A 25,741-nucleotide genomic window follows, 5' to 3' on the forward strand; every position below is an offset into this window, starting at 1 on the left:
AGACTGGCGCCTGAGCTCGCCTTGGGGAATCCAGTGGGGAGGGGAGGGCCTGCACCAGGCTTCCCCCTTCTTCTGGGGCTGCTGCTGGGGTGGCCCGTCTGCCCCACGCTCTGGACCCGCAGGCTCTCCCACCCAGTGCAAGCCTGTTGCTCCGCCCTGGGCAGGCGCCCACTACTGCACCCGCGGGCCGCTTCCCCCAGTTCCTGGGCGCTGTCCGGGACCTGGGGAGTGCCCAGCCAGGCTGCTCTCTTCTGGCCCATTCTTTCTCAGCCCCCTCCTCCCTTCCGTTTCCGCGAGCCTTGTGAGCGGTGTGGCTGGCTGAGCGGCCTGCACTGGGCAAGGGGGGGCGGACAGGCGTCAGGGCCTCCTGCCCGCCCCTTCCCCTCCGCCGGCCCGCCCAGGGGCCTGGGCCAACTGAAACCGCAGGAGGAGGAAGCGCGGAATCAGGAACTGGCCGGAGTGGTGCGGGGGCCTGAGTCTGAGTTGGTCCTCAGCGGCCCTAGGAGCAGCTGCCCACGCGAGTAACTCCTGCCCCCAGGGGAGGGTGTCGGTGGGTGGGGGGGAGTGGGAAGCAGGCAGGAGCCCTGCCTGCGGCGGCGGCGATCAGAGAGCAGACACAGTTGGGCAGGGGCCGGGGAAGGGTAGGGGCTTGGGCTGCGGCTGCCTGGGGCGCCAGCAGGGGCAGGCTTGGCCCGGCCGAGGGGCCGAGGGCCCTGATCGTGCCGCGCCCCTGCAGCTGGGTGCTGGGTGGGAGGACCCAGGGAGGCAAGATCCAGGAGGTTTCTGCCCCAGGACTGGAAAGAGGACCCCTGGCACTAGTCCTCGGCCTAGGATGCAGGAAGCAATGAGGGCTTTCCCAGGCCAGGCCAAAGTTTGTACCTTTGGCTGCATTTCAGTGGGACAGACCCCCACCGCCCGCCTGTCTGCAGCCCCTCTTAGTCAGGCAGCCCCTAGGGTCTCTGTCCCACACCTCTGTCTGTCTCCAGCTCCTGCCCTGCCCCCACTGGTGGCTTCTCCTCTCTGTCCCCAGGACCACACTATGGGCTTCTCTTCGGAGCTATGCAGCCCCCAGGGCCATGGGGCCCTGCAACAGATGCAGGAGGCCGAGCTTCGGTTGCTGGAGGGCATGAGAAAGTGGATGGCCCAGCGAGTCAAGAGCGACAGGGAGTATGCCGGGTTGTTGCACCACATGTCACTACAGGACAGTGGTGCCCAGAGCCGGAGCACTGGCTTCCACAGCCCCATCAGTCAGGTGGGACTCCACAATGCCCTGGGCCCCTCACCTCCTTCCTGCCCTCACCGACCAAGGAATTCCTATGGGTGCCGATGTATCTGCCAGTGCCTTCCTTTCCGGGCGCCCACAGGGGAGGGCTGGAGATTCGGCAGGCCCAGGCTTGGGACCATTGTCCCTGACTCCCTGCCTCACCCGTCCTGTGCTATAGTCCTGGGCAGATATCACCAGCCAGACAGAGGGCCTGAGCCGACTGCTGAGGCAGCACGCTGAAGATTTGAACTCGGGGCCCCTGAGCAAGCTGAGCCTGCTGATCCGGGAGCGGCAGCAGCTGCGCAAGACCTACAGCGAGCAGTGGCAGCACCTGCAGCAGGAGCTCACCAAGGTGGGTGGGTGGCACTGGGGTTTCACCTGGTCATTTCTGCCTACATCTTAAGCCTAAAAGGGCTGGTTTTGCAAGGAGCTCTGGGGTTCACTGGGGAAGTGGAAGTATCTGACCACAGGCCTGGCCCCAGGGCCTGCCCCGGCCCTGCTGCAGCTTCCCTCACTCCCCCCGCCCCATGTTGGACTGGCAGTGGGGCCCCTCCGTGCATTTTCTGTCATCCTTCTGTGTGCCTGGGCGGAGTGGTGGGAGGAGTGCAGGATCTGTGACCTACCTCTTACAGTGCACCAGCTGGCCCTGGGGTCCGAGAGACAGAGGCATGACGGCTACTCAGTCTGCCCTGGGCCCAGGATGGCCCCTCCCAGGGACCTAGAATCTTTACAAGGCAGCTGGCTTAACCTCAAACCTGAGGTTAAGGACCAGGGCTGTGAAGTGGGCCTTCCTGCTGTTGAACCCTGCTCAGCTCCTGGGTCTAGAAACTGTTTGATCAGCGCTATGTCTGTGGATGCTTTGGCCTCTTTATTCAATGTGGCAGGCAAGAGCTGGCACCACACCCCTTGTACCAGCACAAGCCCCAGCCTTGCCATAGACCCACAGCAGCCCCTGGTGGCTGGTCTTCATCCCTGCCTCTTTCTCTCTATATGATCTAATCCAGGGGTCAGCCTGCTTTTGCAGGCAGTTTTACTGGGACACAGCCTCGCCCATATGTTTTCACATTATCTATGGCTACCAAAGAGCTACAGTGGAAAGGCTGAGTAATTTCAACAGAAAATGCATGGACTACAAGCCTTACGATCTGGCCTTTAAGAAAAAGGCTGATCTAGTTCCATGTATTTAGCGTAGTTATAGATGGGGATGCTGAGGTTCAGAGAAAAGGAGTGGAGGAGTTCCCATTGTGGCGCAGTGGTTAACGAATCCGACCAAGAACCATGAGGTTGCGGGTTCGATCCCTGGCCTTGCTCAGTGGGTTAAGGATCCAGCATTGCCGTGAGCTGTGGCGTAGGTTGCAGACACAGCTCGAATCCCGCATTGCTGTGGCTCTGGCGTAGGCCGGCGGCTACAGCTCCAGTTCGACCCCTAGCCTGGGAACCTCTGTATGCCACAGGTACAGCCCTAGAAAAGGCAAAAAGACAAAAAAATAAAATAAGATAAAGAAAAGTAGTGGAGCTTGAGGAACTGGGATGAGAACTCTAGTCTTTTTTTTTCTTTTTTCTCTTTTTTCTTCTTATGGTATATGGAAGTGTCCGGGCTAGGGGTCAAATCAGAGCTGCAGCTGCAATTGCAGCCTACACCACAGCCACAGCAACACCAGATCAGTGCTGTGTCTGCAACCTATGCCGCAGATTTTGGCAATGGATCCTTAACCCACGGAGCAAGGCCAGGGATCGAACCCGCATCCTCATGGACTGTACATCCGGTTCTTAACCTGCTGAGCCACAATGGGAACTCAGAAAACTCTGGCCTTGATCATCTATTGTTCCTGGTAAATGAAATACGCAATGAAAATGCGGGGCCCCTTGTCAACAAATTACTAAGAATTTAACAATTAAACAAGCATGGGGCCCTTCGAAGTGCAGACCTCTGTGCTATATTTGCATGGCCCACACACACACCAGCCTCTGTACCTTGCCTGCCACCAGATACCACTCCAGCCAAGAAGGGACAGCTGTAGCCTGTCTAGTCCATCTCTGCTGCTCCCAGGGGCCTGTCCTTAACCCAGCTCCCCAGACCTTATCCTCAGCAGCCGAGGCTAGGTCCCCGAGGTCTCCAGGCCCTTCCTGGAGGGTGCTTCCTGGATTACATTCCTGGATTAATCCAGACTTAATTCCTGGATTAATCCAGACTCTCTGGATTAGTTTGCCTGGACTACAGGACCTATCCTGGGCTTCACCTTGGGCAGGAATCTTTCATGCTTGGGGGCCCTGCTCTCCCATGCTGGTCTCTCTTCTCTTTCCAGACACACAGCCAGGACATTGAGAAGCTGAAGAGCCAGTACCGAGCCCTGGCACGGGACAGTGCCCAGGCCCGGCGCAAGTACCAGGAGGCCAGCAAAGGTCTGGGGCTTCTCTCCCTGGCCAGGGAGGGGAATTCAAAACCAGCCCAGAACTGTCCACAGGTACCTAGGGAGGTAGAGGGGCTGCCCAGGCCTCTGTGCTGCCACCCATGCTCCCTTCCCCCCCACCCCCCACCTGGCAGACAAGGATCGCGACAAGGCCAAGGACAAGTACGTGCGCAGCCTGTGGAAGCTCTTCGCTCACCACAACCGCTACGTGCTAGGTGTGCGGGCTGCGCAGCTGCACCACCAGCACCACCACCAGCTCATGCTGCCTGGCCTGCTCCAGTCGCTGCAGGACCTGCACCAGGAGATGGCGAACATTTTGTAAGCCCAAGCCCTGCTCCACCCCCAGCACAGCCCCGAAGCCCTGCCACCAGCATCCAGCAAACCCAGCCCTGTAAACGTGACCCCGTCATGACATCATGTGAGAACATGCTCTGGGCCAGTTAACTGACATCCAAATTCCATCATTCCAGGACCCCTTATTGCAGGCTTTTATTATATTTGCTGAATACCACGGTAGGTCCTGTGCTTCAGTAGAGAATGTAGACTAAAATATCTGGAAAGTCCCGGCATGGCTCAGCAGTCACGAACCCGACTAGTATCCATGAGGACTCAGGTTCGATCCCTTGCCTCGCTCAGTGGATTAAGGACCCAGCATTGCTGTGGCTGTGGTGTAGGTTGCAGAATGCAGCTCTAATTCGACCCCTAGCCTGGGAACCTCCATGTGTGGGTGCGGTCCTAAAGAGGAAAAAAAAAAAAGTGACATGTTCCAAGCCCTCTCAATAAGGTCAGTCTAGCTGCCATGTGAGAACAGACTCTAGGGGCAAGAACAGGAGCAGGGAGACAAGACGGGAGGCTACTGCAGTGACCTAGACAACAGACCATCCACCACGGCCATTGGATCAAGGCAGTAGCAATGGAGGGGAGAGACGGTCAGGTCAGAGTTCCCGTCATGGTGCAGGGGAAACAAACCTGACTAGGAACCATGAGGTTGTGGGTTCGATCCCTGGTCTCGCTCAGTGGGTTAAGGATCTGGCGTTGCTGTGAGCTGTGTGTAAGTCACAGGTGAAGCTCAGATCTGGCATTGCTGTGACTGTGGCATAAGCCGGCAGCTGTAGCTCTGACTCAACCCCTAGCCTGGGAACCTTCATATGCTGCAGGTGCGGCCCTAAAAAGACAAGAAAGAAAAAAAAAGGGAGTTCCCGTCGTGGCGCAGTGGTTAACGAATCCGACTGGGAACCATGAGGTTGCGGGTCCGACCTCTGCCCTTGCTCAGTGGGTTAACGATCCCGCATTGCCATGAGCTGTGGTGTAGGTAGCAAATGCAGCTTGGATCCTGCGTTGCTGTGGCTCTGGCGTAGGCTGGCAGCTACAGCTCCGATTAGACCCCTAGCCTGGGAACCTCCATATGCCTCTGGATCGGCCCTAGAAAAGGCAAAAAGACAAAAAAAAAAAAAAAAGAGGATGGCTCCAAGGATTTGACTCGGAGGACCTGGGAGGTGGCAGCTATGTGGGGAAGGTTATGGGAGAAGAAGGAGACAAGACTAGGAAGGAGGGAGTTCCCGTCGTGGCGCAGTGGTTAACGAATCCGACTAGGAACCATGAGGTTGCGGGTTCGATCCCTGCCCTTGCTCAGTGGGTTAACGATCTGGCATTGCCGTGATCTGTGGTGTAGGTTGCAGACGCGGGTCGGATCCCGCGTTGCTGTGGCTCTGGCGTAGGCCGGTGGCTACAGCTCCGATTCAACCCCTGGCCTGGGAACCTCCATATGCCGCGGGAGCGGCCCAAGAAATAGCAACAACAATAACAACAACAACAAAGACAAAAGACAAAAAAAAAAAAAGACTAGGAAGGAGTTGGAGCTGGGTGGTGGAGTCGGGTATCTGAGACAGGCTCAGTGAGACATTTTGAATAGGTGGATGGTTCCATGAGGCTGGGACTGAAGGTATAAGCGTGGGGTCACCAGCACACAGGTGGCTTATGTGTGTATCAGAACCCTGGAGCGCCAGCTGTTGGGCTGCCTCCCCAGAGCAGGCAAATTTACAGCTCACACGGACCAGGCACTTCCTCATGCCACATATTCTGCATATAGGCTCTCACCGGGTCCTTATTGCGGGAGAGGCTAAGTAATTTGCCTGTGGTCATTTGGCTGGTAAATGATGGTTGTGGGGTGGGCAGTCAACCCCAGGACCCAAGCTTCCTAGCCTTGCCCAGCCTGAGGCTCCCCCTGACTGGGGGGCTCCTCTGGGTGCAGGAAGGAGATCCTGCAGGAATACCTGGAGATCAGCAGCCTGGTGCAAGACGAGGTGGTGGCCATTCACCGGGAGATGGCTGCAGCGGCTGCCCGCATCCAGCCTGAGGCCGAGTACCAAGGCTTCCTGCAACAGTATGGGTAAGCCCCTCCTTGCAGCAGCCGGCCACCAGGGCTGCTGGCCTATTCACTGACAGGGCACTGTCCTCCGCAGGTCCACACCTGATGTCCCACCTTGCGTCACCTTTGACGAGTCGCTGCTTGAAGAGACTGAACTGCTGGAGCCCGGGGAGCTGCAGCTGAATGAGCTGACTGTGGAGAGCGTGCAGCACACGTGTGTGGTGGCTCGGCTCCCGGCCGGGGGGCGGATGCTGAGCACACAGGACTGTGGCCAGCCCGCCGGGCTTGCTGGGCTGTGCAGGGAGGTGGCTGAGGGGCACAGCTAATACGGCCCTTCCCTCCGGGCACAGGCTGACCTCAGTGACAGAAGAACTGGCCGAGGCCACCGAGATGGTGCTCAGCCGGCAGGAGGGGGTCACTCAGCTGCAGCGGGAGCTCTGGAAGGAGGAGCAGAGCACCCATCCCCGGGAGCGGTGAGTGGGGCCCACCTCCTGCAGCCACCTGGCCCTCCCTCCAGCCTGCCCCACTGCCCCACTGCCGGCCACCAGCTGTAGGCTGAACCCTGCTCTCTCTCTCCCCCACCCTGCCTGCCCACCCTGCCGGCAGGGTGCAGCTTCTGAGCAAGAAGCAGGCGCTTCAGGAGGCACTGCAGGGGCTGCAGGTAGCAGTGTGCAGCCAGGCCAAGCTCCAGGCCCAGCAGGAGCTGCTGCATGCCAAGCTGGAGCAGCTGGGCCCTGGCGAGCCCCCGCCCGTGCTGCTCCTACAGGATGACCGCCACTCCACCTCGTCCTCGGTGAGCCGCCCACCTGCTGCCCCGCGCCGCTGGCCACGCCTGCCCGCCGGGGGCGCGCTCCTCATTTTCGCCCTCCCCCTCCCCAAGCCTGGCCACCCGCTGACGTCTGTCCCTGGCCTCAGGAGCAGGAGCGAGAAGGGGGAAGGACACCCACCCTGGAGATCCTTAAGAGCCACATTTCAGGCATCTTCCGCCCCAAGTTCTCGGTGAGTGTCTGCCTTCCTCTAAGGGGTGGGCCAGGCCAGGGGCCTCGGAGATGGCCCCCCCAAGCCCTTCCTACCAGGGTGCTTTGGGGTTAGCCCCCAGGTTGCCCTAGAGAAGTCCTCCCAGGCCGCTTTTACTGGGAGCCCCTCTTCGCTGGGATTCCAGATCCTTCCACCCCTCTGTGCCAAAGGGACCTCCAGCCTTATTACCCCCACAGCCCTTCCTGCTCCAGGAATAATTGCAAGCTGTGGCCTTGGTGGAAAAGGCAAAAGCTTGGTTTGGGACCAGCCAGCCTGGGCTGCCCATCCCAGCTCTGCAGTAAGCACTCCTCAAGTGTATTGCTGCTCCAAGAGTTGCAGCTGGCTCTAAGTGACAGTCAGGTGATTGGTGAGGATGAGGCTCATAGGAAAGAGACAAACAGACACCCGACAAGTGGCCCCCCTGGCTGGTCTTGTGGCCTCACCTGATGGGCTGCCTGAGTGACCCCTCCGTGCCCCTCCCCCTTTCCAGCTCCCCCCACCACTGCAGCTCGTTCCAGAGGTGCAGAAGCCCCTGCACGAGCAGCTGTGGTACCATGGGGCCATCCCACGGGCAGAGGTGGCTGAGCTGCTGACACACTCTGGGGACTTCCTGGTCCGGGAAAGCCAGGGCAAGCAGGAGTACGTGCTGTCCGTGCTGTGGGACGGCCAGCCCCGACACTTCATCATCCAGTCCGCAGATGTGAGTGGGACCTGGACCCGAGCCCTCCCCTCTTCCTCTCCCGCCTCCCCTCAAGGGAATGACCTTGAGAGGGTAAAAGAGGAGCTGCCTCCCTGGCAGAGCTGAAAGGGGCCACAGAGACCACCAAGGCCCTGCCGCACAGTAGTGGCTTAAGCCTCCTGTGTGCATCCTCTTGAAGGATAGGGGAGCAGACTTGGCGTGCACCACCAGGTAGTGCCTTTGCTGCAGGTCTCTGCCTTTTCTCCCCGCGGCTCTTCCTCTCCTATCCCAGGGCTCAAGCCCCCTCAGCAGCGGAGGCTGTTGACCCCAGCTCCCCCTGCCCCACAGAACCTGTACCGACTGGAAGGAGACGGTTTTCCCAGCATCCCCTTGCTCATCGACCACCTGCTGCACTCCCAGCAGCCCCTCACCAAGAAGAGCGGTATCGTCCTGAACAGGGCAGTGCCCAAGGTGAATCTGCGCCCAGCCAGGCCTCGCCACCCATGCAGAATCGGAGCAGGAAGGGCCCCAGTCTCCATACAGGGTGCAGAGTGACTCCTCACTCCCCAGGAGGCCAGCCTCTCTCTAGTTTGGAATGTCACGGTCACTCCCATTCCCTGGGCCTCACACACCAGGCTGGCACTCACCCACTTAGTGCCATCTGAGTGTGAGCCTGATGTGGTCCAAACCCATTTTACAGAAATGAACCACATAGTGTTGGTGGGGGGTGTTCAGTCCTTCATAGGATTGGGCACATCCTTCATTCCCTGACTTCTGACCCCTCCGACTCCCCCCGCTTCCCCAGGACAAATGGGCACTAAGCCACGAGGACCTGGTGTTGGGCGAACAGATCGGGAGGGTAAGTCGAGTGCCCGAGGGCAGCTTCCTGGCTGCCTGCTTCTCCCTCCCCAACCCCGGGCCAAGTCGTACCCCCCACTTGCCTCAGTCCGATTCTCAACAGTGTACAGTGGCGGGGCTGGGGGTTGTACCCCCAACCCCCAGCCCCGCCACTGTACACTGTCCTTCAGGAAACAGGGAAAATACTGGCCCTGGAGGCTCCCCAGAGACCATCTGACGCCAGCACCCACTCCACTCCCCCCAGCACACGCTGCCTGTGCAGGGCTGGGAGACACAGTTCGTGTGAGCTATAAAATAGCTGCTTAGAACAGAGTCTTTCCTAAAAACAAAATGCTTTTCCAACCTGAGTGAAAGTGATTTCTGGATTTTCCATGTTACTTCCCAGTGAATATGGCAAATCTGAAGTGACTTTCTCACAAAAACAAAAACAAAAACAAACAAACAAAAAATGAAGTGACTTTCTCAGAGTTCCTGTTGTGGCTCAGTGGGTTAAGAACCTGACATCGTGTCTGTGAGGATTTGGGTTCAGTCCCCGGCCTCGCTCAGCGGGTTAAGGACCCGGCATGTCCATGAGCTGTGGTGTCGCAGACGTGGCTCTGGTGGAGGCCAGTGGCTGCAGTTCCCATTCAACAACGCTGGCCTGGGAACCCCCATAGGCCTCAGGTGAGGCCCTAAAAAGAAAAAAAAAAAGGACTTTCTCTCTTTCTCTGCCTGCCCCATGGGTACATTTGGTCCCCTGACCAGAGAGCAGGGATGAGCAGGTCTGAGCTTAAGATCACAGAATGGAAGGCAGGTGGGGACACGGTGGCCTGTGCCCTCGGCGCAGAAGAGGACCGCAGGCCAGGGAAGACAGGTAGGAGCCTCAGGCCATTTCAGGGGAACTTTGGCGAAGTCTTCAGTGGACGCCTGCGAGCGGATAACACCCTGGTGGCGGTGAAATCTTGCCGAGAAACGCTCCCACCTGACCTCAAGGCCAAGTTTCTGCAGGAAGCCAGGTGGGTAATAAAAGAACCATCATGTGATAAAAGAACCCATGCGAAGGGTTTCTCTGGGCACGATGGGATGCTTGACTCCCACAATACTTGACTTCTGTGGTGTCCTTGAATCCTCAGGGCCCCCCACAGTGGGAGGGGGAGAGGCTCAGGGTCCCACCAAGTCCCACTTCCAGGTCTGCTGGCCTCAGGGTTGGAGGCTGAGCTCTTCTCGGCTGCTGCCTTTCTCTCTTCCTCCCTTGGGCTCCCTGGGCTTCCGTGGGGTTCCCGGGGCCAAGGAAGTGAATGCGTAAGACCCCCCCCGACCTCCAACCTCTGGCCTGCGTCATGAGCCTAAGCAACAGCACCCCCCTGCCCCAGGATCCTGAAGCAGTATAGCCACCCCAACATCGTGCGTCTCATTGGCGTCTGCACCCAGAAGCAGCCGATCTACATTGTCATGGAGCTTGTGCAGGGTGAGCAGAGGGAGCCGATGTCCAAGGGTGGGGGGTCCTCAGCCCGGCCAGGTCTCCCCCCTCCCCAACGCCCAGAAGGCTCAACGAGTGCCCCCCACACACACACCGCCTACCCCCAGGGGGCGACTTCCTGACCTTCCTTCGGACAGAGGGAGCCCGCCTGCGGATGAAGACGCTGCTGCAGATGGTGGGGGATGCTGCAGCGGGCATGGAGTATCTGGAGAGCAAGTGCTGCATCCACCGGTGAGGGGGAGTGGCGAGCAGGTCGCGTGCCCCCCACCCAGGTGCAGACGCTGCCCCATGCTCCCCTCAACAGCAGGCACCAGCCCCAGAGGTGGCATCTGCCTCCCCAACAGACCAGGCGTCCCAGGGGCAGGGAGCGGCTTTGGTTCATGACTGTGTCTAGACGGACAGGCAGGTGGCAGGTGCTGGGTGGACGCTGGCTGAATGAGCCCCGTCTTGCTTCGGACCAGGGACCTGGCTGCTCGGAACTGCCTGGTAACAGAGAAGAATGTCCTGAAGATCAGCGACTTTGGGATGTCACGGGAGGAAGCCGACGGAGTCTACGCGGCCTCCGGGGGCCTCAGACAAGTCCCTGTGAAGTGGACGGCACCGGAAGCTCTTAACTATGGTACCTGGGCCCGACCCACCCTGGCTGCAAGGCCCGAGGCTGGGCTGTGGGTCCTGCCACCTGCCCCTCTCTGGCCAATGGCCATGGGCTGCCCACTCACACTGCCTCACCTCCTTGCAGGTCGCTATTCCTCCGAGAGCGACGTGTGGAGCTTTGGCATCTTGCTCTGGGAGGCCTTCAGCCTGGGGGCCTCCCCCTACCCCAACCTCAGCAATCAGCAGACTCGGGAGTTCGTGGAAAAGGGTAAGGGACCCTGTGCAGTGACAGCCGCCTCAGAGCCAAGCCCCCTCCCCAGTGTTCCAGCTGGACTCTTCCAAGCCCCCTAACCCTCCCACTGGGGCAGAATATGAATAATCCTGCAGCTGCCATTGAGTGAATCCTGTTATGTACCAGGCCATTCATTTATTTCATTTATTTTTCACAACATGTGAGGTAGGGACTAATGAGTCCCCTTTGCAGGAGGAAACATTGAGGTCTGCAAAGATTACACAAGGAGTTTCCGCTGTGGCTCAGCTGGTTAAGGACCCAGCATAGTGTCTGTGAGGATGCAGGTTTGATCCCTGGCCTTGCTTAGTGGGTTAAGGATCCAGCGTTGCTGTGAGCTGTGGTGTAGGTCAGAGACAAGGCTCAGATCTGGCGTTGCTGTGGCTGTGGTGTAGGCTGGCAGCTGCAGCTCCGATTTGATCCCTAGCCTGGGAACGTCCATATGCCGCGGGTGCGGCCCTAAAAAGACAAACACAAAAAAGCAAACACACACGCACAGGAAAAAAAGCAAAGTTTACACAACTAGCACATGGTGGCTTGAGACTAAAATCTGTTTTTGGTGAAGAAAAGGGTCTCCTTAAGAACATTGTGCCCTGGAGTTCCCGTCATGGTACAGTGGTTAATGACTCCAACTAGGAACCATGAGGTTGCAGGTGTGATCCCTGGCCTTGCTCAGTGGGTTAAGGATCTGGCGTTGCCATGAGCTGTGGTGTGGGTTGCAGACGTGGCTCAGATCCCGCGTTGCTGTGGCTGTGGTGTAGGCCAGCGGCTACAGCTCCGATTAGACCCCTAAGCCTGGGAAGCGGCCCTAGAAAAGGCAAAAAGACAAAAAAAAAAACAAACATTGTGCCCAAAGCAGCTCCCATGGCTCATGGTATACCCCCAGGGGCTGTCAGGGGCCCTCACACCCCCTCCTCAGGCCTGATGGGCTGTGCCTCTCCTCACAGGGGGCCGCCTGCCCTGCCCCGAGCTATGCCCCGATGCTGTATTCAGACTCATGGAGCAGTGCTGGGCCTACGAACCCGGGCAGCGGCCCAACTTCAGCACCATCTACCAGGAGCTGCAGAGCATCCGAAAGCGGCACCGGTGAGGCTGGAGCCCCACTTCTCAAGCCAGTGGCCTCTGCAGGCCAGACCGTACCTCCTCACCAGCTCCAGCTCACACCATCAGACAGCTCCTTGTTGCCCTGGACTCCAGCCACTGGTATTCATGCTGCCAGCAGGGAGGCAGCTCCACGTCTGCTGGGCAGCCTGGCTCCTGCCAGGGCTTCCTCTTCAAGGCAAAAATAATAAAACCACTTGTGCCCATCAAGTGCTCTTGGCATGTGCGCTCCTCTGGGGGGCAGGTCTTAGAAGGAAGTGAGGCCCTGGACCGTGCCCGTGGGTGGGTGGGGAAGGGCAGCATTGCAGGGCAAAACCAACATTGTTGGGTGGTTTTTGGTTGTGTGACCTGAGGAAGAGGGAGGCAGATGAGGATGAGGATATACAGGCGTCTGAGCAGATGGTGGTGTTATTTCTGAATTAGGATCACAGGCAGAGGAGCAGAGCTGCGGGAAAGATGGTGAGATTAGAGACATTGCATGGGAGGGGACTGTGGGGAGGTAAGTGTGACAAATAGGATCGGAAGCTCGGGTGGAAGTAAAGGCTGATAACTGAGATTTGGAAGTCCTTAGCTTATGTTGGAGTTCCCGTCGTGGCTCAGTGGTAATGAACCTGACCCGTATCCATGAGGATGCGGGTTTGATCCCTGGCCTTGCTCAGTGGGTTAAGGATCTGGTGTTGCTGTGGCCATAGCTGGCAGCTGTAGCTCTGATTCGACCCTGTAGCCTGGGAACTTCCACATGCCATGGGTACGACCCTAAAAAAAAAAAAGACAAAAAAAAAATGGAAAGGAAAGAAAGTCATTAGCCTACAAATGTTAGCGACGCTATATGTAAACACATGGGAGCAGGAGAAGAGAGGAGTGTCCAGGAAAGTCAGGGTTCCATGTAAACAGGTCTGGAGTGGCTGAAGCGAAAGAAAATGCTTCCTTTCTCTCTGGAGTTCCCACTGTGCCTCGGCAGGTTAAGAACCCAACATAGTATCCATGAGGATGCAAGTTCAATCCCTGGCCTTGCTCAGTGGGTTAAGGATTGCCACAATGAAGGTTGCAGATGCAGCTTGGATCCCATGTTGCTGTGGCTGTGGCTGTGGCGTAGGCCGGCAGCTACAGCTCTGACTTGACCCCTGGCCCAGGAGCTTGCATGCGCCGCAGGTTCGGCCCCCTGAAGAAAGAAAAAGACAAATTTACTGAGCAATGGGATGGCAGAGCAGGGAAGCCTCAGCTTCTGCCCTAAGTTCCCCTGAAATCTATAAAGTTCTCTGAAACTTCCAGCAGCAATGGTGAAGGTCGAGAAGCCAAAGAAGTAGGAAACAAACTGAGAAACAGAAACCAGGAAGTATTTTTAGCACCAACGAATGAATGGTAAGATCTTTCAGGTAAAATGGCCATCCCTCAAGAATGGTCAGGAAATACTTGACACCTATTTTCAAAGAGATGAAAGAACTAAAACTTGCTTACACAAGAGCAAATCAAGTGAGAGTGTGACTAAGTGAAAATACTAAGAATTCATCTTGTACCTCCATTCGCAGTGGTAAAAAGCAGAACTGAAGAACTTCTGCTTCTGGGTAGGATGTGGTAGGTCTCTGCAGGATCCCACACCCATTGCAACAACTAGGAGGAAACATCTGATGAAAATGATAATTTTTAAAGACAGTGTTAGGTGGTGGGAGAAAGAGAAACCATATGAATTAAAATTTCAAGGAGGAGGAGTTCCCGTCATGGCGCAGTGGTTAACGAATCCGACTAGGAACCATGAGGTTGCGGGTTTGGCCCCTGGCCTTGCTCAGTGGGTTAAGGATCCAGCGTTGCCGTGAGCTGTGGTGTAGGTTGCAATGTGGCTCAGATCCTGCATTGCTGTAGCTCTGGTGTAGGCTGGCAGCTACAGCTCAGATTAGACCCCTAGCCTGGGAACCTCCATATGCTGCAGGAGCAGCCCAAGAAATGGCAAAAAGACCAAAAAAAAAAAAAAAAAAAATTTCAAGGAGGAGAAAAGCCCCTCCAAGTTGAATGGTTGATGGTGGATATTTTCTTCCCTGAGACATTTGCTGACTCCGAATGACACCTCTGGTGATGAGAATTGTCCCAGAGAGACTCTCCTTGGGGGGGTGGGGGGAGAAATGAACAGTGTTTGGTGCTAACAGGGACTGTGCTATGGATTGGCATCTGGAGGAACCTGAACTGCAAAGCCGGGTGTCCCCCAGAGAACATTTGCTGAGTTCTGGAGCAGTTTAGGCAACTCAGAGGGGACTGAACTGGAAAGGCAGATGTTTAGAGGGAGGGGGCCTGAAACAAACAATTAAGTTGGTCTCCCCATCAAGGTATTAGCCAGATTTGAACCTGTGTGTTTGGGAGGCCAAAGAGCTAACCTCAAAATCTCTCTAGAACAGAACTTGAAGGCGTGAAAGAGACAGACTGGCCAAGCTTTCAACCCCAAATCTTATCGAGGGCCACGCCCAAGGGAAAGGGGCATCCAGAGGAGGACTAAGCTTTACCACAACTGTACTCCACTGCAGCTCAGCTCAGTGCTTGATCACTTCCAGGTAACTAGCTCCCCCAGGAACCCCCAGGGAGAAGTGGGGGAGAGGAATAACATAACATAATACTTTCCCCTGCTTTTATACCCAGTATACAGCATATGATCAAGTATTATAAAACAATACAAAGAGGGAAAAATATAGGGCCAATAAAGGAGAGAAAAAATAAACAATAGAGGCAGACCCACAAGTGATCTGGATATTAGAATCAGCAGATAAGGATTTAAAAATAACTGCTAAATATGTTAAACAGACAAAAAGCTGGACAAAATACATACAAATATGGCAGTTGACATCTATTTGAAAAAAAATCAAAGGAGCACATAGAGCCAAAAATGCCATCTCTGAAATTACAAGCGTGTGGAATGGGCTTCATAAACATTCATAAAGCTAAAGGATAAAATCACGATCACAGAAACTCAACACGCAGTCTCAGGATTGGCTCTCTAACCAGCAGACAGGATTAGCGAACTTGAAAGGTAGATTAATAGTGTCTAAATTTGAATGGACCTAGAAATTATCATGCTAAGTGAAGGCCCATGCCAATGAGGTCCATTTCTCTCTACTTTTTTTTTTATTACTCAAATGAATTTATCACATCTGTAGTTGTATAATGATCATAACAATCTGATTTCACAGGATTTCCATCCCACAGCCCAAGCACATCCCCCCTACCCCCCAAACTGTCTCCTCTGGAGACTATAAGCTTTTCAATGTCTGTGAGTCAGCATCTGTTCTGCAAAGAAGTTCAGTCTGTCCTTTTTTCAGATTCCACATGTAAGTGATAGCATGACAGTTTCACATTCAACCCCTTGCCTGGGAGCCTCCATATGCCTCAGGTGCTGGCCTAAAAACCAAAAATAAAAAAAAATGGGCAGGTGAAGTAAAGAAACCCTACATGAAAGAGTGCATATTTGTTGTTTTTTTCGTTTGTTTTTTGCTTTTTAGGACCGTACCTGTAGCATATGGAGGTTCCCAGGCTAGGGGTCTAACCAGAGCTATAGCTGCTGGCCTGCACCACAGTCACAGCAACGTGGGATCCGAGCTGAGTCTGCAACCTACACCACAGCTCACGGCAACACCAGATCATTAACCCACCAAGCGAGGCCAGGGATTGAACCTGCAACCTCACGGTTCCTATTTGGATGGATTCCTTTCTGCTGCGCTACTATGGGAACACCAAGAGTGTTTTTTCTTTGGGGGGGGGGTTATTTATTTACTTATTATTCATTCATTTATTTTGTCTTTCTAGGGAGGCTTATGGAAGTTCCCAGGTAGGGGCCTATGCCACAGCCAGAGCAACACAGGATCCAAGCCACACAGCTCACGGCAACACCAGATCCTTAACCCACTGAGCAAGGCCAGGGATCGAACCCACATCCTCCTGGATGATAGTTGGGTTTGTTACCACTGAGCCATGATGGGAACTCCCAAGAGTGCATACTTGTGATTCCATTTTCTAAAGTTCAAGTACAGGAGTTCCTGTTGTGGCTCAGTGGTTAATGAATCTGACTAGGAACGATAAGGTTTCAGGTTCGATCCCTGGCCTCGATCAGTGGGTTGGGGATCTGGTGTTGCTGTTAGCTGTGGTGTAGGTTGAAGATGTGGCTCGGATCCCGAGTTGCTGTGGCTCTTGTGTAGGCTGGCAGCTACAGCTCCGATTAGACCCCTAGCCTGGGAACCTCCATATGCCACGGGAGCAGCCCTAGAAAAGGCAAAAAGACAAAGAAAAAATAATAATAAAAGTACAGGCAAAACTAAGTGGAGAAATAGAGACATGAAAATAGCAGTTATGCCTGAGGGGTACCGATGGGAAGTGTTGTGAGCACGTAGGGTAACAGCTCCGCCGTGACGTCCTCACAGCCCTGCATGTCTCTACATTGGCCACGTGGCAAGGCTTAAGCCTGGTGACTTGAGCCTTGGCAGAATACACTGCCACTATTCCTGGAGCGAGGGGGACAGAAGAGCCTCCCTGTCTTGTGGGAAATGGTTACGAGGCCATTCTTTCTAATTTCGGTTATGTTCAGAGCTGTCCATCCTCCCCTCACAGAGTGTGGCCACAGGCCATACAATGGCTTGGCCACGGGTTAGAGTTGACTCCTTAGCCACAAAGTGACCTTCCATCATGCCTCCTATCAGCGGGTCCTTCCAGTTCAATGTCATCTTGTGGAACTAGGGGTGCTGGTCTGGCCTTTGCTGTCAGTGTGAGTCATAAGCTGTCTGGATCCATTGTGACTTGTCATCTCCTTACCAGCTAAGTCTGTGGCAGTGTGGTAGGCCCACTTAGTGGCTGCAGGAGTAGATCTTGGTGGCCCTGTTAGCCACCACACTGTGCCTATGGACTGCTTGACCGCTGGACCAATTTGGCACTGACAGTGGAGATGATACAGTCACAAACCCTTTTTTGGAGGAAAGACAGGGCTTTCTGGGTTGCCAAGTCAAGCATGGGGTAGAACTCTGGTGGACATAGTGTCCACTAAATGTCCACTTACTGCTGAGGTTTGGTGACAAAGGCAAGTGCCCCATGACCATTGTCCCTGATCCAAAAGGAGCTCCATTGGTGTTTGGCGTTTGAAATCAAAGAGAGTCTTCCCAGGGAACTATATCCAGTCACTTGTGATGGAACATGATGGAGGATAATGGGAGAAAAAGAATGTAAATATATATATGTGTCCAGATCACTTTGCTGTACAGCAGAAATTGACAGAACAGTGTAAATCAACTACAGTAGAAAAAACAAGCATCTTAGAAAAAAAAAAAGAAATCAAAGAGGGTCTTGCAGAGCTAGACAAATCATCTAGTGGTTACTGCTCACCCTGCTACTGTGACCATAGATAGAACACCACCTGGTGAGCAAGGGCAGTTCACTACTCAGAAATGTGCTGAGATCCACTCTTATGATGAGTGAGAAAGAAGGGAAATTAGAGACAGATTTGGGCAGAAGTCCAATGAAGTCCATGGAAGCATCGGTCTCTGACTAGCAAAGGCGAGAGCTACAAAAGTTTTTTTTTTTTTTTCTTTTACTGGCTGCCCCATGACATATGGAGTTCCCCAGGCCAGGGATCAGATCTGAGGAACAGTCGAGACCTAAGCCACAGCTGTGGTGACACCAGATCCTTAACTCACTGCGCCATGCTGGGGATTGAACCTACATCCCAGCACTTCCAAGATGCTGCCGATTCCCTTGCACCACAGCGGTAACTCTAAGAGCTATGCCAGTTCTAATACAAGATGACAAAGAATGGAAGTCATTTGGGTGTTAACAAGCCATGCTCCAAGCCACTTAGGCCACAACCATTCTGGCCAGTGGCATAGGCATGGAGGAGGAAAATATGTGGACAACTTAAGGCTTGTGGCAGTGAATCTTTACAACTGTAATGAAACAGTGGCCTGTCCAGGATGATTCTTGTCATCTGGCAAGCACTGTTGGACAATGCTGGGAAAAGCTCTCATTCCTTTTAGTTCACTGCGACCTCAGCCTGGATTCATCATGGAGATCCTGCATGCCTAGATGATGAAACTCACCCAAAGTCAGACTGAACATTTGCTTAACACCACCAGGCTGTGGGTGAAACCACATCTTCTTTTGCTCTTTAGGGTTGTCTCTGAGAAATTCTTCAGCTACTGTGCAATACTTTTCCCAGAATGGAAACCTTGGCAAAGATCAAGGTCATGCACTATAGGCCAAGGTAGGGGAAGAAACTAGCCATAAGGCCACGTGGCTGGCTTCTATGCCAGGGGTCCCAAAGGAGGAAATTTTTTTTTTATTGTTATTTCCCCCAATATAATTTTTTTCCTACTGTACAGCATGGTGACCCAGTTACACATACATGTATACATTCTTTTTTCTCACATTATCATGCTCTGTCATAAGTGACTAGACAGAATTCTCAGTGCTACACAGCAGGCTCTCATTGCTAATCCATTCCAAAAGCAGTAGTTTGTATCCATTAACCCCAAGCTCCCAATCCATCCCACTTCCTCCCCCTCCCCCAGGGAACCACAAGTCTGTTCTCCAAGTCCATGATTTTCTTTTCTGTGGAAAGGTTCATTTGTACTGTATATTAGATTCCAGGTATACATGATATCATATGTTATTTGCCTTTCTCTCTCTCTCTTTTTTTTTGTCTTTTTGCTATTTCTTGGGCCGCTCTCGCGGTATATGGAGGTTCCCAGGCTAGGGGTCCAATCGGAGCTGTAGCCACTGGCCTACGCCAGAGCCACAGCAACGCGGGATCCGAGCCGTGTCTGCAACCTACACCACAGCTCACGGCAACGCCAGATCATTAACCTACTGAGCAAGGGCAGGGATCGAACCCGAAACCTCATAGTTCCTAGTCGGGTTCGTTAACCACTATGCCACGATGGGAACTCCTGCCCTTTTCTTTTTGACTTACTTCACTCTGTATGAGAGTCTCTAGTTCCATCCATGTTGCTGCAAATGGCATTATTTTGTTCTTTTTTATTGCTGAGTAGTATTCCATTGTGTATACATACCACATCTTCCTAATCCAGTCATCTGTCTATGGATGTTAGGGTTATTTCCATGTCTTGGCTATTGTGAGTAGTGCCTGCAACGAACATGTGGGTGCATGTATCTTTTTTAAGGAAAGTTTTGTCTGGATATATGCCCAAGAGTGGGGTTACTGGGTTCAAAGGAGGAAATTGATAGTGTTCCCATGAAGAAAAATTCCCTCTTGTTATTGGGCTCTGGGAAGGCCATGGACTTAAGGGATGTGGGCTGTAATTGGGCTAGTCTTGGCAGTTCCTGTGGGCAGATAAGAAGGATGCCAAGAGAGCCCCAAACTCCTGTGGAAACATGAGGTTTGCTCTGTCTGGACTGCTCTTTGACCGGATACTTTCAGCACTGCTCCTGAACCCCTTCAGAGTTCAAACAGGACTAGGTTAGAGGCCAAAAAAAAAAAAATCTCTCAATTCCCAGGGGAGACCACAGGCCCTATGCAGTGAACAAGGTGTGTTGGAAATAGACAGAGACCATGGTTGCCAAACCTTCTCAGCCTCCTTAAACATGGTAGCACAGGCCACTGGGATACTGGGCTGTGCCAACAAGTGCGGCTGAAAGCTCACTCTTACTAGATTTGGAGATAGCTCTGGAATTGGACAATGGATTGAGGTAATTTGGGGCAGGACCTTTTGAGCCAATACACACCCAAGAGGTCGTAATGAACACTGTTGAATGTATGGTGGGAATAGATGTTTTAAGTATGTGTAATACTTCTTTTGATTGTAAGGGATGTTTCCAATGAAGAAATGTCATGATTAGGATAGCGGTAACTAGGAGTTCCTGTCGTGGCGCAGTGGTTAACGAATCCGACTAGGAACCATGAGGTTGTGGGTTCCATCCCTGGCCTTGCTCAGTGGGTTAAGGATCCGGCGTTGCCGTGAGCTGTGGTGTAGGTCGCAGATTCGGCTTGGATCCCGTGTTGCTGTGGCTCTGGTGTAGGCCAGTGGCTACAGCTCCGATTCGACCCCTAGCCTGGGAACCTCCATATGCTGCAGGAACGGCCCTAGAAAAGGCAAAAAAGATACACACACACAAAAGGATAGTGGTAACTAGCATAGGGACAAGTGGTCACCTCTTCTGACCTAGCCAAGCAGTTACCATGAGGCACAGGGATATAAAAAAGGATGATGGCAACAGATTATGTGGGACACATGTTCCCTGTTCATAAGTCATAGGGGTCATGATGGTTATTTTATGTCAGCTTGGCTCAGCCATGGTGCCCAGATATGTGGTCAAATTTATTCTAGATGTTTCTGTGAAGGTATATTTGGTTAAGACTAATATTTATTTATTTATTTGTTCGTTGTCTTTTTGGGGCCACACCCATGGCATATGGAGGTTCTCAGGCTAGGAGTCTAATTGGAGCTGTAGCCGCTGGCCTACACCACAGCCACAGCAACACCGGATCCTTGACCCAGTGAGTGAGGCCAGGGATCGAACCCACAACCTCATGGTTCCTAGTCAGATTCATTTCCGCTGCGCCACAATGGAAACTACAAGACTAACATTTAAACTGGTAGACCTTGAGTAAAGCAAAGTTTAGAGTTCCCACTATAATTTGAGCAGGCCTTATCCAATCAGCTGAAAGCCTAAACAGAACAAGACTGACCTCTCCTCAGAGGGAATTTGGCAGCAGAACGCCTTTGGACTTAAAGTGTAGCATCGGGAGTTCCCTTTGTGGCGCAGTGGTTAATGAACCCAACTAGGAACCATGAGGTTGTGGGTTCGGTCCCTGCCCTTGCTTAGTGGGTTAACGATCCGGAGTTGCCATGAGCTGTGGTGTAGGTTGCAGACGCGGCTCAGATCCTGCGTTGCTGTGGCTCTGGCGTAGGCTGGTGGCTACAGCTCTGATTTGACCCCTAGCCTAGGAACCTCCATATGCTCTCCATTACTTTGTAAGCCAATCCCTTAAAATGAATCTAGGAGTTCCCATTGTGGCTCAGGGGAAACAAATCTGACTAGGATCCATGAGGACATAGGTTTGATCCCTGGCCTCACTCAGTGGGTTAAGGATCTGGCATCGCTGTGAGCTGTGGTGTAGGTTGAAGACGCGGCTCAGACCCTGAGTTGCTGGGGCTGTGATGTAGGCTGGCAGCTGTAGCTCTGATTAGACCCCCAGCCTGGGAACCTCACATGCTGCAGGTGCAGTCCTAAAAGACAAAAAAAAAAAAAGAATCTGTGTCTATATATCTATGTATTTCCCCCTCTCTTTCCCTCTTTCTCGCTCTCTGTGTCTATCCCTGAATGGTTCTTCTCTGAAGAATCCTGACTAATATAGGGATGTCCATGGAGAAGGACTCTTTCACTGTGAGCATCAGTGGAACCAACAGGCTGGTCAGAACTATACACCCCAGGTAAGAACCACAGACACTTAAATACACAGTCACGCAGGACATGGCAGCCTGTCCATAATCCAAGGCTTGGCTAATTAATGTGATTGGATTACTAGATACAGTAGAGTGGCAGAGGGAACTCTGGGGCACAGAATCTAGGGCACTGAACCTGGTAGGTTCTGATAAAAAGATTATATCCGCCTCCTACTTTCCCCTTGAGGGTACTGCTGGGCATTGACACAATAGCAGCTTCTCTGGATATGGTGCAGCGATTCTTGTTTGCACAGTGCATGTGGGCCAAAAACATCACGGACTCCCAAATGGGCTATGTTGCATATTTTGGCTCTCTAAACACATCCAGTCAGGCAATGGCACTGTCTCTATAAACAAGACTAGGCAGCAGTAGATAACTACCTGGGCATTTGCTGAACATATCATGCCCTGTGTCACCAACAAGTGACAGGGGCCAACAAAAGATGGAATGTGCTAATAATGAAGACGCTAAAATAATAAGGGGGAGTTCCTGTTATGGCTCAGCAGATTAAGAACCCAACTAGAATCCATGAGGATGCGGGTTCAATCCCTGGCCTGACTCAGTGGGTTAAGGATCCAGTGTTGCTGTGAACTGTGGTCGCAGATGCAGCTCGGATCCCACGTTGCTGGGCCTGTGGTGCAGGCTGGCAGCTGCAGCTCCGAGGTGACCCCCTAGGTCAGGAACGTCCATGTGCCACATGTTCGGCTCTAAAAAGAAAAACAATATAAACAAATGAATTAATTACGTTAAATTAAATAGATAAGTGGACAACTGAAGCGCAACTCAAAGTAGACCACACATTTGAGATAAGGAGGTGTGGATTCTAAAGGCGCTTCTCATTTGGATGGAGGGTTTCACTCTAAGGTTGAGAGGAAGAGAAGAGGCCCCGGCCGGCACTGAGAGACTCAAACCACATGTTTAGTCCTTCTTCTTCTTCCCTTTTCTCACACATGCCTGCCTCTAGGAAATCAGGCTATTGGAAAATCATGGTGGCAAGGAAGAGCTGGGGGTGGGAAATTATAACCTGATGCTTCTTCAACTACCCTGCTTACGCTTATGGACATCAGGCCTATGTCCAAATATCAGGTAGTCGAACCTCTGTAGTGGAGGTGGTAACAGACAGTCACAGCACCCCAGGCTTCACACTGGTCAGCCAAGGCAACAAGCATGTTTTTGCCAACGTGTCTTGCTGAACTTGGATTAGTGTATCAGGAAGATTGGAGCACTCTGTCTCTTGACTCATAAACAGGGTGATCTCTAAGCTTGATCTCCAGTGGCATCTGGGACATCGTGGTTTGGCTCCAGGTAAGAGCTGTGTGTGGTCCATCCTGCAAGTAGGTCTGATCATCCCGCTGGGAGGCAGAGTTGTCACTCTCATCTGATGTTGCCTAAGACGAATAGAAAGGATTTGGTCCAAGCTCCCATCAGGACAATGAATTGGATTATCAATGGGGTGACTTTTGCTCCTAAAAAAAGAATTCTTAGCTGGATACATGGAAGGTTGGGGTGGCAGAAAGTAAACTTTCTAGAAACAGCTCTGACAGTGCCCTGATGACCTTGCCATGTAGGCTAGGCTTGAGCACAGTCCAACCTAAGTCTTTTTTTTTTTTTTTTTGTCTTTTTAGGGCTGCACCCATGACATATGGAGGTTCCCAGGCTAGGGGTCGGATCAGAGCTACAGCTTTCAGCCTACACCACAGCCACAGCAACGTCAGATCCCAGTCGCATCTGTGACCTACGGCACAGCTCACGGCAACACTGGATCCTTAACCCACTGAGTGAGGCCAGGGATCGAACCCGCAACCTCATGGTTCCTAGTTGGATTTGTTTCCACTGCACCATGATGGGAACTCTCCAGCCTAAATCTTGGCAGAATATAATATAATTCTTCCTGGAACAGGGTGAGATAAGCAGCCTGATGAGGCGCTACCCTCTTTTGTGGGAGATGCCACAAGGCCGTTTCTTTTCCTTTTTTCCTTTCTTTTTTTTTTTTTTTCAGGGCTGCACCTGCGGCATATGGAAGTTTCCAGGTTAGGGGCTGAATCAGAGCTGCAGCTGCCAGCCTACACCACAGCCACACCAGATCTGAGCCACGTCTGTGATCTACACCACAGCTCATGGCAACGCCAGATCCTCAATCCCCTGAGCAATGCCAAAGATCAAACCTGCATCCTTATGGATACTAGTTGGGTTTGTAACCCACTGAGCCACAATGGGAACTCCTCACAAGGCCATTTCTTATCCTCATAGTTTCAGTTGAGTGCAGGCCTTTCTGCCATATTCCCTCCCTCTTCACCTCACTTAGAGTGTAGCTGCAGGCCATAAAATTGTCTGATTGTAGTTGAGTTGGCTCCCAGCCAATGAGAGATTTCCCACCATCTGGCCTGTCTCAAGCTTCCTCCGGTCACTGTTGTCCTGTGACTAGGGAAAGGTGACACCACTCTGATCTTGGTTTTTTTTTTGTTTGGTTTTTCTTCTTCTTTTCTTTCTTTCTTTTTCTTTTCTTTTCTTTTCTTTTTTTTTTTTTTTTTTTGCTTCTTTAGGGTTGCACCCTCAGCATATGGAAGTTTCCAGGCTAGGGTTGAATAACAGGAGCTACAGCTGCCGGCCTACACCACAGCCACAACAACTCAGGATCCAAGCCATCCACGTCTGCGACCTACACCACAACTCACGGCAATGCCAGATCCCCAACCCACTGAGCAAGACCAGGCAGGGATTGAACCCACATCCTCATGAATGCTAGTTGGGTTTGTTTCTGCTGCACCACAACAGGAACTCCTGGTCTTGTTTTTGTTAGCTGGGTAATATCTGTCTGGCTCCAGTGTGGCTTGTTGTCTTACTGGCTAGGTCTCATGGAAATGTGGCAGGCGTACCGAGCAGCTGCATGGTGATCCTTGGGGTCCTGCTAGATGCCATGTTGCACTTAGGGACTGCTTGACATCTTAATAGAGGGGAATTTTGGGGGAGTAATGGAAAGGTTCTATGCTTTGATCTGAATGGTGGTTATACTTGTATACACATTTATTAAAACTCATCAAGCAGTAAGTACACTTAAGACTTGTGCCATATAAGTTGTATCGCAATTAAAAAAAAACCCCACCAGAAAACTAATAAGAACTCTTGAAAATAAGATTATGATTGCCAAAATGAGAAATTCAGTATAAGGATCAGAAGATAAATTTCCCAGAACATTGGGCAAAACACAGGGATACAGAGGATGATGAAACCAGTCCAGGTCTCACACCTTAATAACAGGCATTCTAGTTAGCAAATAAACCTAGAAAGCTGTTTCTGATGGTGATAAACAAAATGGGAGTCAAACTAATAAGATGGTTTTGTTAAGTGTGGTTAATCAACCAAAAAGTCATTTAAGCAATTTTCAACAGTTTGTGGAGGGCCGGTAGAAACTGGCACAGTCCTTTTGGGGCGCAACAGAATGCGCTAAGTCCTAATCTTGTGCCCAGGTAACTTCACTGCCGCAAATTTGTCCTAAGACAATCATTTTAGAAGAAGACAAATGTGGAATTCATGGAGATGTTTTATTATGTGTGACTTATTATGCTGCACGATTATAAACAACCCAGATGCCCAGTCAAAGAACAAGCAAGAAAAGCATAGATCTGGAGTTTTCGGCATGGCGCCTCAGAAACAAATCCGACTAGGAACCATGAGGTTTGGGGTTCAATCCCTGGCCTTGCTCAGTGGGTTAAGGATCCGGCATTGCCAAGAGCTGTGGTGTAGGTCGCAGATACGGCTCGGATCTGGCGTTGCTGTGGCTGTGACACAGGCTGGCAGCTGTAGCTCCGATTGGACCCCTAACCTGGGAACCTCCATATGCCGAGGGTGCGACCCTAAAATAATAATAATAATAATAAAATTTTTAAAAATTAAAAAAGAAAAGGAAAGTATAGATCTTATTCACTGGTGGCAAGCACGGCAAGGGATCGTGATGAACGCACGGTACCAAGAGAAGGCAGCGCCCCCTTGCCTGAGAAGCGTAACTGTATGGAATTAAGGATACCTACCCCAGAGCGGGGGAGGGGGCCGGAAAATGTGCTCCATCGTTTGGCTGGTGAAACGAAGGAGGAATGTTTCTACTGCTGGTAGATAACAAGGCGCTTACTCTAGCAAGATTCAAAAAACATCAAGTTGCGCTCCGCTCCAGGCAGCTAGGCAGCGCGCCAAGACCGGGGTCGCGACTGCGGCTGCGCACTGCGGCCCGGCCGCCGGCGCCAGGGGGCCCCCGGTCCTGACCGCACCGGAAGCGCCCGG

At 52.6% G+C, this 25,741-nt stretch overlaps 1 protein-coding gene across 4 annotated transcripts; it reads left to right on the forward strand.

The window, feature by feature from the left end:
* The first annotated feature begins 307 nt into the window (after positions 1 to 307).
* FES (FES proto-oncogene, tyrosine kinase) lies at positions 308 to 12,250 on the forward strand. 4 transcript variants are annotated; one of them, XM_047797700.1, is made up of 19 exons: positions 308 to 521; positions 1,031 to 1,252; positions 1,443 to 1,616; positions 3,571 to 3,667; positions 3,810 to 3,993; positions 5,927 to 6,064; positions 6,138 to 6,257; positions 6,394 to 6,516; positions 6,650 to 6,836; positions 6,959 to 7,042; positions 7,551 to 7,760; positions 8,088 to 8,210; positions 8,545 to 8,598; positions 9,342 to 9,592; positions 9,950 to 10,044; positions 10,164 to 10,287; positions 10,518 to 10,675; positions 10,796 to 10,918; positions 11,887 to 12,250. In XM_047797700.1, the coding sequence occupies exons 2-19, from the start codon at positions 1,040 to 1,042 to the stop codon at positions 12,027 to 12,029; spliced, it is 2,601 nt and encodes an 866-aa protein (XP_047653656.1). In that variant the 5' UTR covers positions 308 to 521; positions 1,031 to 1,039; the 3' UTR covers positions 12,030 to 12,250. The 4 variants fall into 4 exon arrangements, with proteins under 4 accessions (XP_047653656.1, XP_047653657.1, XP_047653653.1 ...); XM_047797701.1 differs by having other exon boundaries at positions 312 to 521; positions 9,474 to 9,592; XM_047797697.1 differs by lacking the exon at positions 308 to 521 and having other exon boundaries at positions 674 to 1,252.
* The last annotated feature ends 13,491 nt before the right edge of the window (positions 12,251 to 25,741 follow it).

This window comes from Phacochoerus africanus, chromosome 9 (genome assembly GCF_016906955.1).
Source record: "Phacochoerus africanus isolate WHEZ1 chromosome 9, ROS_Pafr_v1, whole genome shotgun sequence".
NCBI classification, from domain to species: domain Eukaryota; kingdom Metazoa; phylum Chordata; class Mammalia; order Artiodactyla; family Suidae; genus Phacochoerus; species Phacochoerus africanus.

Excerpts from the sequence above, each read along its gene's own strand:
- FES (XM_047797697.1), top strand. The coding sequence starts at position 833 with ATGCAGGAAGCAATGAGGGCTTTCCCAGGCCAGGCCAAAGTTTGTACC. Across the intron at positions 10,288-10,517 it reads AGCAAGTGCTGCATCCACCG|GGACCTGGCTGCTCGGAACT; the intron begins GTGAGGGGGAGT and ends GCTTCGGACCAG. Across the intron at positions 10,919-11,886 it reads TCGGGAGTTCGTGGAAAAGG|GGGGCCGCCTGCCCTGCCCC; the intron begins GTAAGGGACCCT and ends CTCTCCTCACAG.